The 15,955-nt window shown below is 42.0% G+C and overlaps 1 protein-coding gene across 1 annotated transcript in view; it reads right to left on the bottom strand.

Moving 5' to 3' along the window:
- LOC147795622 (transmembrane protein 132E-like) overlaps positions 1–15,955 on the bottom strand; it is a 50,553-nt gene that overhangs the window by 4,467 nt on the left and 30,131 nt on the right. The window contains exons 3-9 of the mRNA XM_087131513.1: positions 14,296–14,448; positions 8,971–9,148; positions 5,899–6,042; positions 4,120–4,325; positions 3,289–3,470; positions 2,621–2,781; positions 766–966 (exon numbers count right to left, since the gene is read on the bottom strand). Coding sequence (XP_086987639.1) covers positions 766–966; positions 2,621–2,781; positions 3,289–3,470; positions 4,120–4,325; positions 5,899–6,042; positions 8,971–9,148; positions 14,296–14,448 — 1,225 coding nt within the window. The remainder of the gene's footprint in view (positions 1–765; positions 967–2,620; positions 2,782–3,288; positions 3,471–4,119; positions 4,326–5,898; positions 6,043–8,970; positions 9,149–14,295; positions 14,449–15,955) is intronic.

Genomic DNA, 15,955 nt, shown 5'->3' with positions numbered 1-15,955 from the left:
GCCAGGCCTGCCGTCTGGTAAAAAAAGCCCAGATTGCGTGGCGTTACATAAGTTTCTTTTGTTCCCCAAACTGGCACAGTGCGCGGCTGGTGTCTTATCAACAGGGGCCAGATAAGCGTGCAGCAGTATTGTATTGCTCAGCACTGGAGCACTTTTGTCCCCGTTGGTAATCCGTTCGCGCTGAATGCCACAAACAGAGGTATAATCTTTCAAAACAATGACGGATTTCCTCCTCTATTGAGAACTGAAAAAATGTTAGCAATTCCCAACAGCTCGGTCTTTTGTTCTGAGTACGGTCTTTTGTTATAAGGCCTAGCTCTTTTGTCTGGTTTCGGGCTCCCTGGTTCTGTGTATAAAGCCTAAGTGCCCAAACCAGGCTCCCTGGCAGCATAAAGTTAAGGCTGGTTCATACTTTGCATGAAAGCAGAAATGAATGTGAATTTGTGACGTCAGATCAAATATTGCAAATTCCTAAAAGTTCAACACATTTCAACTCAAAATTTTGCTACAAATTTTTTGTGACGTCAAATTCGTTCGCTTTTACCTGAAGTATAAACCAGCCTTTGATCTGTGCCAGAAACCTACTCCTAATGTATGTGCATGTGTGCACTCATTCAGATAAGCAATTCAGGATGTTAACTGAACTGTGAACTGGTTGCCATGGATGTACCACTTTTCACAATGAGGCAGCAGTTCTAAACTGAATGACAAAACTCTGTGCGATGCACTCTAGGCTAATTGAGACAGAGTTGACAATTCACGCACCTGGAACTCAGCAAAGAGTGCCCTGTTGGAAGAGACCCTGGTCAGGCTACGGTCTCTCCCACTGTTCTCAGGGGCAAGAGGCACCGATTGCAGAGCGAGTCCGGAGACCAGACCAACGTGGAGCTCAGACACTTCCACTTTGTTGTCTGACACTGCAATGGTAGCCTCGCCCAGCACCTGTTGGCCGTCTTGACCTATGACCTGTGCCAAAGGAGATGAAAAGAGGCAACTGATGTGTTGGTTTGTTTTTACAAAAAAAATTCAACATTTTGGGTATTCCAAATGACAAGTTCTGTGTTAATAAATTAATGAGAAGAATACATAAAATTTGTGCTGACAGAAATAAGCCAAAGCCCTTTCCAGAAAGCTGGCATTCTGGTAAATGCCTTGAAAATCTGTGTCTTTGTTATTTAACCATAGAAGAGTTGGGGAAAGGGGATTGATTCTGCCCAACTTTTTTATGGTTAAATCACAAGGACGAAATCAGCACACCCCACCTTGACGTTTCCTCCAATGTCATTTTAGTGTATTTTTTCATCCACCAAGTCTTCATTAGTCATCTTTTGGAAGTAACATCTTGTGGTTATTTGCACATCAACAGACTGATTGTGCCAGCTACGTCACATGACCTTTAGTGGGTATCATAGCAAAGTGTGCCATAAATATTGTTTACCAAAAATAAAGCCGAATTTTGGCATAGTGCTCAGCACATCAGTAGTCTGATTACTTTACTGACCGTTGGCTTTAGTTTAGTAAAAGGCATTGACGACACACTCTGCGATGGGACGGCACCATGTTTGCTGATGTTTGATACCCACTCTTGGTCATGTGACTTAGCGGGCGCAATCGGTCTATTCTGTCGAAGTCAGACATTCAGTTCTCACGCCATGCCCATTTTTTTCGAGACAGGTCAGCAAAACTGCATACTTATTCCACTGACTTCCCCAATGCACATGGGCCAACATGCACGAGGCCTTGCACTTCCAATGACCGTAACAACAAAACCTTAAGCTTGAATTAGTCGAAATTTGCACTGATAGTGTCTGCATGTGTATGTTTCATTAGGATTGTGCACTGGACAGCTGAGTTCTGGGCGGAGGGGGGATCCCAGCTCTTTTAGGGTTAATCGAACTATACCATCTCAGCAAACACAAACCTGCACTTTCACATGTGGACTAGAGAGGGCGGTATACATGGGCATTACTTAGGGATCAGAATCGTCACTGCTATAGCAGTCAGGCAAGACAATCACAGCAGGAACTGCTCTGGGAAGTTACTTGCTGAGCAAAACTTGGTTAGGGACCAATCACAAATCACAGAAAGCACAGGTGGTGACCACTTTTTGCTGAGAAGGTATTTTTTGGGCTTAGCAGAGTATTGAATTTGAATTTGGAAAAACATTTATTTCAACATTGCCCTACAAAGACACATAGGTAGTACATTGCTATACTAAAAGACAAGAATGCACGTATTTAGATTCAAAAGGCATTTAAACAATTAAATTATTACAAATAATATTAACACTTAAGCACAAAAACAGAGGGCAATATCTAGGCAAGTGGGTGAAGCTAAAAGCTTTTGTACCCCGACCTGGGAAGGACAAGAACAAGGACTATACAAACAGTAGATATATGGGAAGTACAGGGATCAGATATACTAGGAGTACTTCTGAGTTCAGCAGCTCAGCAAAATTGTAGACTTTGAGGGTCTTTTTCAATATATTTAACTTGGCAGGATATCAAATAATTTTCATACACCTAAAGTAGAGTATAATGCTGTGTCTTAGAAAAAATGTCATTGAAGCTACAATTCAACGACTGAAACTCCATGTACAAAAGGTTTCCTCACGTCTTACCTGGATTTGGGTCATCCCTTCTGCCAGACCTGTGACCCTTGTGCCTTCCACAAGAATGATGGTTTGATCTACAGCTTGTAGTTGGTGTCGGGTGTGATGAGTCACATGATGGCGTATGTCGTCCCCGTACAAGTACTGCTTAAGACCGGTAAGGCGCGGGACTGTCAACATACAGAAGAGAACAATATCTTGTAGTGAAATAAAAGGTTTGGCCTATAACAATGTGTGGCATGCCGACTGACTGGGTCAAGTAAAATGTTTAGCACTAAGGACTTTCAGAGCATGGATGCACAACAGAAGCTTAGTTTTGGGGAAAAAGAGTGAAGGTCTAGTTGGCCTACTTTTTTGGCCTATTTTAGTTGGCGTACTATGGAAATCTTTTCAATTTTTTTCTTTAAATATTTCAGAGGACTCCAAAGCTGGAGCTTAAGTTGAGCCAGCAGCCGATTTCACGAAACTTTACACAATGGCGTAACTCCACTTAGTAGAAAAAAATGTGTGGCAGGTTTGTACAGTATGCACGTCAGTGTAGGAGATTTACATGGGAAGTCCACATCGGGAGTCTGCATTGGTGGTCTGCATTGGTAGTCTGCATTGTAAATCTGCCTGGGAAGTCTGCATGGGAAGTCTGAGTGTACAACTCTGTAATGGACGAGTTGTCTCCTCACCTGTATTTGCTTGCGGAGCATAAAACCTCGTGTATACGTCCACCTTGGCTTGCTGGTACCGCAGTTTGCATTTCCCCTTAGCAGTGTTATCCCTTCCGGTGTCTGGTTGGAGGTTACCGGGACCTAACAACCCCAATGTCTCCGCCCCTAAGTCCAACGTTTGCTGGGCATCCCGTCTGGACCTGAAATTCATTTCACAAGATAGACAACAAAACAGTGAATGTCAATTTCCAACAAAGCTTCTCAATCTTCTTCGCTTAATTTTGACTTGTGGAAATATACAACTGTACTGTACTACATTTCACCACATTGACAACAGTAAATCGGAAGAAAGTCCATTCTGCATGGATTCCAACTTTATAAATCAGAATAAAATGTGGAAATGTGAAAACTACAGTTTGTTCATGCCGCCCTCTATTGACAAAGATAAGCTACTGACATGAAAAACGTGTCATTTACAATGACTTTTACCTTTTCTTGAATGAACACTTCTGTGGTGTACTTATTTCTTTTGTACTGACAAGATTTGATAAAGGCTCATTAATCAAATGCTATCCTTTTTTCTGTATATTATACCTGAGCAATATTACAATTTCTGCATTTCTGTACTTGTAACTGTAAATTCTTTGCTCTCATATCATCATTCTCACTATAGCGGAAAACCGTTAATGTTAGAATGCCTTTGTCATACCGAGAGCGCTGCCACATATCCAGCTCCCTTCTTAGTCCACATAGCAATGGTATCTTATCTGATTCACTTCTTATACTTTTTACGGCAGCAACCCGCTAGCAATTTGGTTTTCTATCTTCAGCAATACTTGTCCAACCCACCGATTTTGAGTAGCAGCTGGGATCTTCCACCCTCTGATCAGGCTCAGTTTGGGGTCGGACAGCACAACCTCCAGCGGCAACTCAGGGTACCAGACGTTGAATGCCTTGTACACCTCCTGCCCGGCAAACGACACGCGAATCTTCTTGCCGACCGCACCGCCCGTTTCGGTCCCATCCACATAGAGGGCACTGCAGTCCTGCTTGACCTGTGGGCAAAAAATGATGTGAGTCAATTCTCACACTGCAGGAAAGTCTACGATGAAGTTACAGAGTGACTTGGAGAAAAATTACTATCTTGTGATTGTCACAGTTTATTAATTCAAGTCAGCCTAAAAAAAATATGTGTGTATGTATGTATGTATGTTCATGAAGGGTTACTTCATGAACATACACACTGTACAAAAACTAATCACAAGAGGGCTCCTCTATGTTTAACCATTTGTACTCCCTCCATATTAAAATCCATCAACATGACGGACCCTTTGAGTCCACATGGAAATGTGCAATCGAATTGAGCAACTTTTGATGAAAATAAAATTAAGCTTCAGCACAAGCAATGATTTGATGACGCCTGACCTTTTCAGTTAGTTTCACTAGCAAATATGACGCTCAGAATTGCAGGCCAGGTCAAAAGACATTCCTCTGATTGACCTTTCGCATAATACGTATTAAGAGCATTCATCAAAAAATAACAAACTACACTAGAGGAAATAAATAACTTGATTGCTTAACAGTCAGTAAAGAGTTGCATAATAAACCTTCATAATCTTAATGTTGGAGCAATGTTCCACAATTTGAATCTCCCTATGGACACGCTAAAGAGAACACCTGTCGTTTAATTTTTATTTACCACCCAGATCATAAAATGTTGTACTAGTTTTATGATTATTAGTTTCATCAATAAACCATCCAGGCCAATGCCCAGTGAATTTCAATCACAGAGACAAATTTCCTCTCAGGTAATCTGAATAACCTCCAACATCAGCTACTGTGAAATTACCAATTTGGATTAACCTCCAACAAAAAATTTAGTCAGATAGGTTTTTTTTTTTCTTTTTTACGATCCTGATGATTAAAAGGGTTATTTCATGGTGCTCTGTACAGTCCAAATTCGGAAAGCTTTGACTGGCTGCAAGCTAATTTCACGCTGAAGGACACTCGGATATTTGGCTCAAAATTGGTGACCTCCAGAAAGTTTTTTATGAGTTGTTGACGGAGGGCCATTTCAAGTTGTTAGATATCAGGGAAAACATGATGCTGACCAAACAAAGGTCTTTTCTAGAGGCCTCTAATACCCCCCCAACAAAGATACTGACAAATGGGGGGAACCATCAGCACAGGGCTGGGAAACACAGTTGGTAGGACAGCAACAGTGGTTTCAAAAGGCCCATGGTCTCCTAAAGAAACTCTTCCTTCTCGGGAAAAAAATTTGCAGTACAAGTGGTGCCCACAAGAGGGAAAACCTTTTTCACTTTGCAAGATCATCTTTGATTCATATTTGAAGTCAGGCTGTGTGTGAAATAGGCACTGCTGTCAAATGGCTAGGGCTACTCTCCATGCTGAGCTAATGGCAAAAAGCAAAGCCACTGACACAAAATGCCCTGTATAACATCAAAAAATGGAGGACCCCAAAGGATTGTGGGACATGAAGTGTGCAAAGGATCTGCACAGAAGATGAAACCGTGACTTGGATAACTATGGATGTTATAATGAAGTTAGTCAGAGCCAAAAAACTATGCAGCAGGGTGCCTTGTCATGTTGTTAACTGCAGCAAGTTACCTTGAGGACATCAGGATCCAGACTGGTACACTGTGCAGAGGCGGTGATGTTCTGCACCTGTCCAGACTGCGTCACTGTGACAACGCTCATGGGCAGCGATACCCTCTCGCCGTCCAAGACGGCCGTGTTGACGATGTCATCCGCCTGTGAAACAGAGAGACAGGAAAAGGGGCATTAAGCAAGCGGCTCAGAAATGATCTGTTTAATGCACAGGAAAGCCTGTTTGCAGCATCTCCATTCACAACGAGAATATCCCAGGTTGCGTAAGGGTATTCCTTGGGCAAAAATTTTGGCATGCCTCAACAATGAATTCAATGAGTTTCATTCATAACTTCCATCGCATTCAATGCGAAATGAAGATTTCTCTTTCCAGAATGTAAAGAAAAGTTTCTGTTAAACAGGTTTTGAAAATGAAACAAGCTTTATTAATGTGTACATTTGTTTGGCTGAACAATGTTAAAATGTTCACCAATATTTTGATGTCAAATCTTGCAAAAATGAGAACTAAAAATTATCCTTGGCCTGACAAAGGAAGGTACGTGTAGTAGTGTTGGGAGATATTTTTCAGGCAGATGTCATGTACTTTTGAGTAGTGATGATTAAGTGTAGAGAATATGTCATTCATTTTTCAAACTGCATGTGATGTTTCAGCGTGCATTTATTACAACTCAGGTACATACAAGTATTGACCCTGAACAAGTTCAACTGGGCATGCTTTTGCACGACACATTCTAGTTGTCCTTCAAACTGGAAGACAAACAGAGTGGGAAATCTGTATCATTTTCATTAGGGGCTTTGAGTATGGCGTTTGGAAATACCTCACGATTGCTTAATTTAACTTGTTGCTGAAAGTGTTTTCTTTGCTTAGTAAACACCTATGCCCTGTGAAATTTGGACACCCTTACAGCATTATCCCTTGTTGGTCAGAGAAGCGCTGTGTCACATTTCTGGCGAGACGTTCTGGCAGCAGGGCAATTAAGTGTGACGCCACCGCATGCACCTCAGGTAGGTTTTATTGGTTGAGGGGAATAAGTTTGGGTGAGGGGTGCACACAAAGATCAGCAACAGGTGTGTGGGGTGGGGTGGATAGACGCTGAGTCTCCGACCGAGTGTTCGTCAGTTTGGGGGAGGGGAGAAGGGGGAGGGGAGAAGGGGAAGGGGAGAAGGGGAAGGAAGGATATTTTGGAGGGTAACTCACCACACCGTAAACACCTGTGGTCAGGTGCTAACTGGTTTGGTGGCCACAAAGGATTAGGGAGTCCAGTGCCTGGATTTAAATGCAGAAGTCAAAGTTCGAAGCCTGATTGTAGGAAAGCTAACACTGACTTGAGCACTTGGAAGCTTGTCTGAAATACAGTGTACCAGTCTAAGTTTTGCAGACTGACTTGGCAACTCTTAATCAGGGTGTGTCAGTGTTTGGAACGGTGAAGGTCACTTTGAAACACCAGGTTTGATATTATGGTAACAAAAAATTATAACATCTCATGACCGTCTTTTGAACACTTGATCATCATCATCCTGAGGTGATAAAAATCTGGCACCATGGAAGGTGAAGGCAGTGACAAGGGTTGTATTTTAGGAGCAGCACGGCCTTCAACAGCTAATCTGGTCACTGCCTCATGATGCTGGGCATCGTAAGGCAAGTTCAAGCAGTGACCATACTAAACTACAGTTCAACTTACACCACCCGAATGATGGATGGTTTGGACTATCCAGTTGACCATTTAGACCAGACCTTGGGGTATGGTCGCATCACTGGTTATCAATAGCCGATTTCATTTATCATTACTGAGAGAACCATTCACGTGAAAATAATTGATCAAGATTTCAATAACTATGTACGTTGCGAGAGTCGCAGCCAATGGTGAAATGTGAATAACAAGATTTAAAAAAAAAAAAGGCTGACTAGGGTCATTCGCTGTGTAACTGAAATGCACATGTGCAGCGTTGAAAAGCAACTGACTACTGGTTGAGCTGCAGTTTCCTCCTGAACTTGCCCGTGGAATGCCATGTTCTAGTCTGGTTCCACATTAGCACATGCAGTGATGGCAGCTCCTGTGCCTGTCCACAAACCTAAATCACAAGACAGCCCAGCCGGCCGCCAATGTTTAAGCCACGTTAATAATGGTGGATTTTCTCCCTTCACATTTTTTGGAGGGGGGATGTATTCATCCAGACAATGTACTTTTGAAATTTGACAACTAGAAAGGTCATCTCCATGTTTATATGCAAACACAGGAAGTGACACAGCTTTTAAGGATTGCTGAGATTCAAATATACAGTGTGCAGGTTGCCCTTTATAGACTGAATGTACTCTATGCCAAGTGTTTCCTGAAATCCCACCAGGAGGAATCGTAAAGGCTTGTTACAATAGGATTTTCAAGAAGGCACATGCAGTCTTGCCACTTTAACCATTTGACCATCAAGCTTGCTCACACTACAAGGCTCGAATGGTATAGCCAGCTGTTCTGTCTGTACGCATACGCCTTCCCTTTTTTTTAATGAAAAAACATTTCCCAAAGACTTCATTACATTCAGCAACGCTCTCGTAAAAACCTGGATTGTCCCCTTGTGTAGGCAAATCTTGTTATCAGAATGGACAAGTTCAGTTTTCCATCAGTATGTGCCCACATTGAAGCAGGTCCCAGGTCATTCAGGAACAGATATGCGCTTGTGTCGCCGTACGCCAACTCCCATGATGCGTGTGTTCTCTGTTCTCCAATGACCTTGAATTTTTTTGGAAATACTGAACTTGCTGCTTAGGTGCTGCATTAACACATGCTCACGTACAGGTCACAATTGCACATTCAATACAGTTTTGACTGATACGGTGTTGCATCTTGCCAAAAATACCGGTACGAGAACACGTCTACAAGTACATGGGTGTAATGCCACGGTAGTGACGGCCTCTCCTTGGATTATGCTGGTATCAGATGTATTTTCCTGAAGAGGATTTCACCTTCCTAAAGAAACTGGCAACCCCACATCTCGTGTCTGGAGATTAGGGGTTGCTCCTGACGCCTACATTTTAACAACAAAAGAATGAAAGACATCACTGGGATTTTTTTTTACCCAAACAACGGGGATCACAGACTGCCCAGAAGTGGAGGCCACAGGTACTGTTGTGACGATGGTGGTAGTGTGCTGCTCTTGTTCGTAGTCGATGCGCCAGTTGGCAAGCCGAGAGCTGGAGGTGGTGTTCTCCACTTCAAACTCGACAGTGAATGCGGGGACATCTGCCAAGGCTTCACTGAATTAGGAAGGAGGGAAAAAAAAGATTGGGAAATTCAGTTTCCTTGAAGTTACACGGAAAACGATAATGTCTGGGAAGAAACTCTACACACCAGCAAATTGGAGGGCTGAAGACTGTGATGAATGAAGCTTCATGCTCAGGTTTTGAGGAAAAAGAGGTGTTACCAGTTTTGCACATTCTCCTGAAGATTGGTTAAACGGTTTTATGCATGAAGCTGAAAAGGACACTGCCTGTCTGTACACATTCAACTGAAAACTGAACAAATGCAGTGTGTGCTGTTTGTAGACACAAACAAGATGTGTGTGTGAACACAGCATGTCCTACCCAGACCTTGTAAATTGGCCAAATGGCAACTATATGGTATAGTTCTTGCATGGAGCTAACGGCAACATTACACTGCCAATACACATTACATTGTAGTTATTAGAGAGAAATACCATGTTTGAATAAGTTTTACTGAGTTTTCCCTTCACATTCACTGACTGACAGACCTATTTCTCTGCCCTATGTCCTACTTATTCACAAAATATATATGTATTCTTGACAAGAATTTATAAAATTTCAAGTAGAGCTGGTTGGATTTTTCCAATATCCTCCGACAGAAACAGCTGTTTATATGCCCTGTTTCTCACGTTTCAGTGAAAGAATCGAACATCAGTTACAGGAAACTGAAGTTTGTCATGCAGAACTAGTAAGAACCTTATTTTAACCTACATGTCAAGACAAATCTGTCACAGTTGAAGTTGTCATGGCCCTGTTCAAATAAATGGCGCCGTGGCAACAAAGGCAGTGAGGGAAAAAGAAGGATTAAAAAATGGAGGCTAACAAAAGAACTGCAGGAAAATAAAATGATTGTGCTGTGCCAGCTCAGAGTTGCCGCATGTTTTTTTTTATTCACTTGAAAATGTCTGATAATGATCACACAACACAGGCATGTGTTATCATCGTGGGTCCTGTTATCTGTCGCAATCTTATCGCTGAAGACAATCTTTTATAGATTTTTTTGTGTGATTACATTTCAAAATCTTTCCCCCAAACCAAAAAGGTTTGGGGAAAAATTCTACCCTCACCAATTTATTTGTGTAATCACAGTCTCCCTGGGTTACATTGAGGCCAGATTAAAAAAAAAAAATAGGGAGGCATTTCTGGTCTTTGCAGAAAAGAACACCAAAGAGGGAGAACATGCCCCAAAGAGTGGAGGACGATTTCTTTCATCACACCAAATTAACTGCCATGAGCACACTTGACCCCATTTGACCTCCACAGGCTGTTTTCATTTTCTCTCCGTCTTCTTGGACCCTCTGAGGGTTTGATCCAACCAGATAAATACTGAGAACAGGGATTTGAGTGGGGGTATTTTAGGGAATAACTTCAATACTTCGCGTAATTTGGTCGCAGAAAACAATTTTGTTTACTGAATCTTTACTCACCGCTCATTTCAGCGGCAATCTTGAGGGAAATGTATCCATGTTTCTTCCTACTCCTGTGTCAGGAATTTGTAACGCTGCTTACATATTTTCTAACACAATAAATCTCAAGGATACGGTGTCAATGCAGAGTATACAGTATATTAGGAAACCTATCAAAGTGACACCTTATGGGTTGCTTGGTTGATTCAAATTAGCATAACTTTTGAAGGCATCTCTCTTGAAATAGTTATTGAAAATGAAATGAGTTGTAACTTGTAAGGGCAGTTTGGTGTGTAAATTTTTTATTTGGAAAAGGTGCGTGGAAACTGTACATGAAATGAAGGTAATTGTTGTACATGTAATTCCCTCTACTGTGCTTTAAAACTCATGTGTTGAGATATGGCATAATTACAGTAAACTCTTGATAACTCAGAGTCGGTTAACTCGAAACTCCGGTTATCTCGATGATATTCTTCATTCCTGCCCAAGGAATAGGCTTTTACATGTATGTACAAACTCAAAATGCTCACACCACTACATCTGCTTAACTCAAAGTTTTTAAAGGCAGATCCAAAAAGACTGGTGCCAAATTACTGACAATGAGTAGAAAAAGAAAGTGTAGACTTTCATTACAAGTCATTTCTGCAAACCGCACTTTGTCTTTTTGCATGAGGACACAAGCATGCTTGCCGCCAGTGCCATTGTAATCGACTCGTCGCAACCACAACCAAAACAAATCCCAGCTTTCAAGCAAGCCTGATTGCCATCGCGGCCCAAATGTAGCCCGCACACAAGCAGTCCAACCTTTACTTCTTTATGGTGGCCATGTGATCACTTTGAAGGAAGCTTTGTGTGTGCCACGGCTAAAGCCTGGCTGCCGCTGCCTGCCCAATTGCAGCACTTGTGTGCCACTCACATGCTGACTAACATGCATTCCTGGCACGGTGCTGGAAATGCTGTTTTGCATCGCCAAATTTCACTCCGATTTTTAAAAAAGGAAAGGTAATAATAAGGGAATTAAAGACAAACACACACAAATAAATTTTCTTCAGTTTTTTTAAAACTCAAACGTTTTGAAACGCAAAATGGTGTGCCCTCAAGCGATTAACAAGGAAAGACCATGTGTCCAAACAGGAAAACCCAGGGCACGCAAGCAAAGGGCTGTGCACTTCGCACTGCACAAAAAAGGTACAGAGTTTTGGTGGTTTACAGTTTACTTATCAGTAGAATAGAAAAGTATATGTAACAAAAACATGAAATCTCAGCAAACTGATTTTTAGAAGAAATTTATTCTTGGATATAAGGAAATAACCACTTATCATGTCTCCAACTGCCACTGCATCAAGTAGGGTTACTTGTGCACTGTGCGTGTATGTGTGGGCAAGACATGGGAACTTTCATTAGCTCGAAATCCGGATAACTCAAATTTTTATCTATTCCCCTGCTGTTTGAGTTATCGAGAGTTTACTGTATGAAGAAAATACTTATGTCTGATAACTCCAATGTGGAATGACAACAAATTTCCTCAAACCGTTGGTTTGAGGAAATTAACCAAAGTAGCAAACCAGCTGCATGGTACCCCCGCAACTATACAGTGTTTTTTTGCATCTGGCCACGTACCTGTATGATTTACTCTTCTTGAACTATATTACATGTAACTCTGATTTGATTACAGACCGGCTCGGAGTTTTTCAATTCTTCTAGCCAATTTCCGAGGGTTTTTTTGGGTGGGAGGATTCAGTGCAGAGATCGGATGTTATGGCTGAGGTAAACGAGAAGGTACTCCGGATGAAAGTCTATAGCTCTAAGATCAGGGGAGCAAGCTTCCGAGTGCGGGTGGCTCAAATTGGAAAGGATCGCCTTGCAATTGGCCCAGTTTGTTCCCGCAATCTATTCCACTCTGAGTTTGGTTTGGGGAGAAAAAAACCTGACGGAGGTGGGTCTCCGGGAACTTGGAGTGTAATTACAAACGGAAGGGCTAAGTTTCAAGAGTTTTTGTTATCAGAATCTAAACTAATGGAACCAGTTAACAGTTGTATGTATTTGTGTCTCCCTCTGTAGACTCCAAAAAGGTTGTTTCACTTTTAAACTTTATCGTTAGCAAATGGTCCTATCAGCGTGCCACTAGCTATTTCCTTTTTTCTTTTTACGATTTGCAAAGTAGCTGCAAGGGAATGATTTACGACAGACTTTGTTGCTTCATAATGTCACCGAGGTTCCAAGAAACACTGTGCTCCTGGAGCATCTGGCTACTGCCATGAAATCAATGTTTCAAGCCTTGAACTGGCAAAAGAACAAAAAAAGCTAAATACTCAGACAGCTTCAACTTTAACCTCTGTGCTGATTGCATTCGGCATAAATCAACCCCTCCCCCAAGAAAAAGCCAGCCTGAATTTCTGCCCCTTACATGCTTGCCCCCTTGTGTATTCCACTGTGATGTAATTTTTTTCTCAGTCTGGTAGCCCATGTCTAATCTCAGTCTCCTGCTGCCCAAGTTACAAACAGCTGGCTTCCCTTAAGTGCCATGCAGTCTGAGGCATAAAGACGGTATTTCATCAAGGGATGGAAAGTTCAGCTGAACTCATTTTCTAGCTAAGCCCTCCTTTAAATCTTCTGGGGGAGCGCTGGCGTCGCTTTATCTGAGGACTTGCTCTCCCCTTTATTTTTCATTTGTCTGGTGAGTACAAACCAACCGAACTAACAAGACATAAGAAGTATTTATAGCATCCCAGTGGGGTCTTAAATAAAAACCCACTTCAAATTCATTTTTAAGCGAATCCAAACAACAAAGTATTAAATCTCTGAGAAATATTCCCAGACAGGTTTTCGTCAGATTTGTTTAGGCACTCCAAGCCAAGCCCTTTTTCAAAGACACTTGATTGTAGAGTTAATCCAACAAAGTGAATAGTGTCACAGAATCAACATCAGAAGTTGATATTTTTTTAATTTGCGTGTGTTCTTTCTCTGGGTGGTGCCTAAGATTTACTCAGTTTACATTTTTGAGTTGCATACAATGTACGCTGTTCAATTTATGAATTGCAATCTGAGCTTCACTACAATTATACTTCTGCTTGACTCATTATACTCAGACAGGACCAATTTCAAAAATATTTTTCCCGACCCTAGTTCTCCAAATCTCTGATCCTCTGACATCATGTTTCCCAGCCAAGTAACTGCACAGCCCTGCTGACAGTCAAGTTAAAAATAAAAACCATGCTCCACTCTCCGTACACGCCGTTCCTTCGCAAGAGGAAATTGAAGATGATTGCATCAGCCAACGGGTCTACTTCCATTTCAGTTAGTGGGGTGACCCGCTCCGGATCTTGGCTGCAAATCGAAGGGGACTATGCCCCATTCCGTGTAACCGGAGAGCAGGTTGTGAGATGGAGATTACGAAGAACTACATGCACTTAGATCAAAATTTGATCGACGTCACAGACACAGGCATGAGATGACTCAAATGTTACTAAATCTTTCTCTGTCTTCATCTTACCACTGAATTCTTTCTTTTCGTTCCTTTCCAAACTCTCAAATACATGTATCTTCACTTTTGAGAGCTGTAATGCCAAGATTCTCTTTGGTCAGTGTGTTTTGGGAACAGTCGTTGGATTGTTTTGGGTGAAAATATGATGCCAATCAAAAAATGAGAGAGCCTGCACTTTGATCCTTCCAGAATCTTCTTCAGATCTTCAGATTATGAGGTGTGAAAATGAGATTTTTTCCCTCTTCGCATACCTGTGCGCGGTGGGTGGGGTGTCAGTGGATTCACCCCTCTGTACTGTCACCATGGTAGAGCCGCCCCTCTGCTTGACCCTGTACGAGATGACCCAGGCGTCCTGATTGGTTGGGTGGACGTTGATGACGCGAAGGCCACGCCTTGCTTTAGCCCTGAAGATGAAACAGATAGCGGTGGAAAAAAGCACAAATGTGATTAGTTCCAGTTGGTCAACTAAACTCTGGTTGGACCCTGACACAAAAAAAGCATGGAACCTTAACCTGGTGTGAGGTTAAATTCTTTGACCTTGAGCCCAAGTTACATGTAGATCCCCGAGTGTGTTGAGATGGACCCACAATCCAAGGTATGAGTTGCCAGCAGAGACATTTTTTGAATGTCCAAGTAGGCAAACTTCAAATATAGTGACTGGTTCATTTCTTCCTGCTCTGCTGATTTTCAGAGGAGGAAGAGGAGGTGACTGATGACAAATAGGAGGTGCAGGAAGAAATGTCAGAAAACGTAATAATTTCATCACAGGAATAACTGCTTCCGGGTGGGGGACCTAACGGGTAAAAGCCAAGGATTGGGGAGGAAATGGTGACTGATGCAACTGGCTTCCTATTTTTCTATGGAGTAGTCAGCTGGGGTCAACAGATGGCTTCATAACACTGAAGCCATCAATGGCCACCTTATCCTGCTAGATACACAGCCTTGTTGGCTTACATGCCATTGTACATGTAACTGTTGCTGCTACAAATGACTGAAGTGACAAATGGCAAGCAAGCCTTCAATTGCCTTTATTTTGGGCATGGTAAGATGGCCATTGATGGCTTCAATGACCTATGTGGGCCGGATAAGGGCTCTAGGCATGCAGATATTTTACACGGCATCCATGGAAATATGTAGTGGAAAATGAGGGGGGGGGTCACATGGGCTCATAAGCCTCCCCAAATGGACTGATCTAAGCCTTCCTTTCTTAATACCACAAAGAATTTCCAGAATGCACTTCCAATGTACATGTACATGTACATGGATACATTCTCAGCCAGTCAAGCAGTTTGACTGCCAACCTCTTCACTTTGACCAGGGTAAAAAGCCCAGCATTTGCTCTTGTGGTGCAGACAAGATATGGAAAGGTAATTAAGTGATAAACTCCTGGTCATAAATACCTGGGTTTCAGCTGGGCAGCATGACTCACTTTTATTATTACTACCTGTGTGGTAACTAACATGCCTGATAATATGGCTATGGTACTGTACATACATGCAAGGCCCCCGCCCCAATACTTCTGCTTCTGGTTTCCTGACTGAACCTTATTTTTCAGTACACCCTAAAAATTTTATTGGAAAGTTAGAAAAATGAATTTAAGAAAATTAAAAAAATTAAAATAAATCCTGTTGTTGTCTTTCCTGTCTTTGCAAAATGCCCTTTTAACAACCTTTTTTCATGTTAAAATGCTTTTATATATGTTTTGCTACAAGTTTGCCACTTTTGAAAAGAAACTTCCATTATTTCACGAGTTCCTTCATGTTTTGCCATCACAGTGGTGAAAACACATATGCAAAACTCAATGCATTAAAGCAATGCTGTCTGTTCCCGCTGCACCGCGCGCATGCAAAAACGCATGACGGAATGTGGCAACAAGTCTACACAAAGAGCTGTCGTTACGCTACAGCAGCC

This window comes from Acanthaster planci, unplaced genomic scaffold (genome assembly GCF_054643075.1).
Source record: "Acanthaster planci isolate LZ-2023a unplaced genomic scaffold, COTS_SCS Contig1, whole genome shotgun sequence".
Taxonomy (NCBI): domain Eukaryota; kingdom Metazoa; phylum Echinodermata; class Asteroidea; order Valvatida; family Acanthasteridae; genus Acanthaster; species Acanthaster planci.
This window is presented reverse-complemented; position numbering and strand designations above follow the sequence as displayed.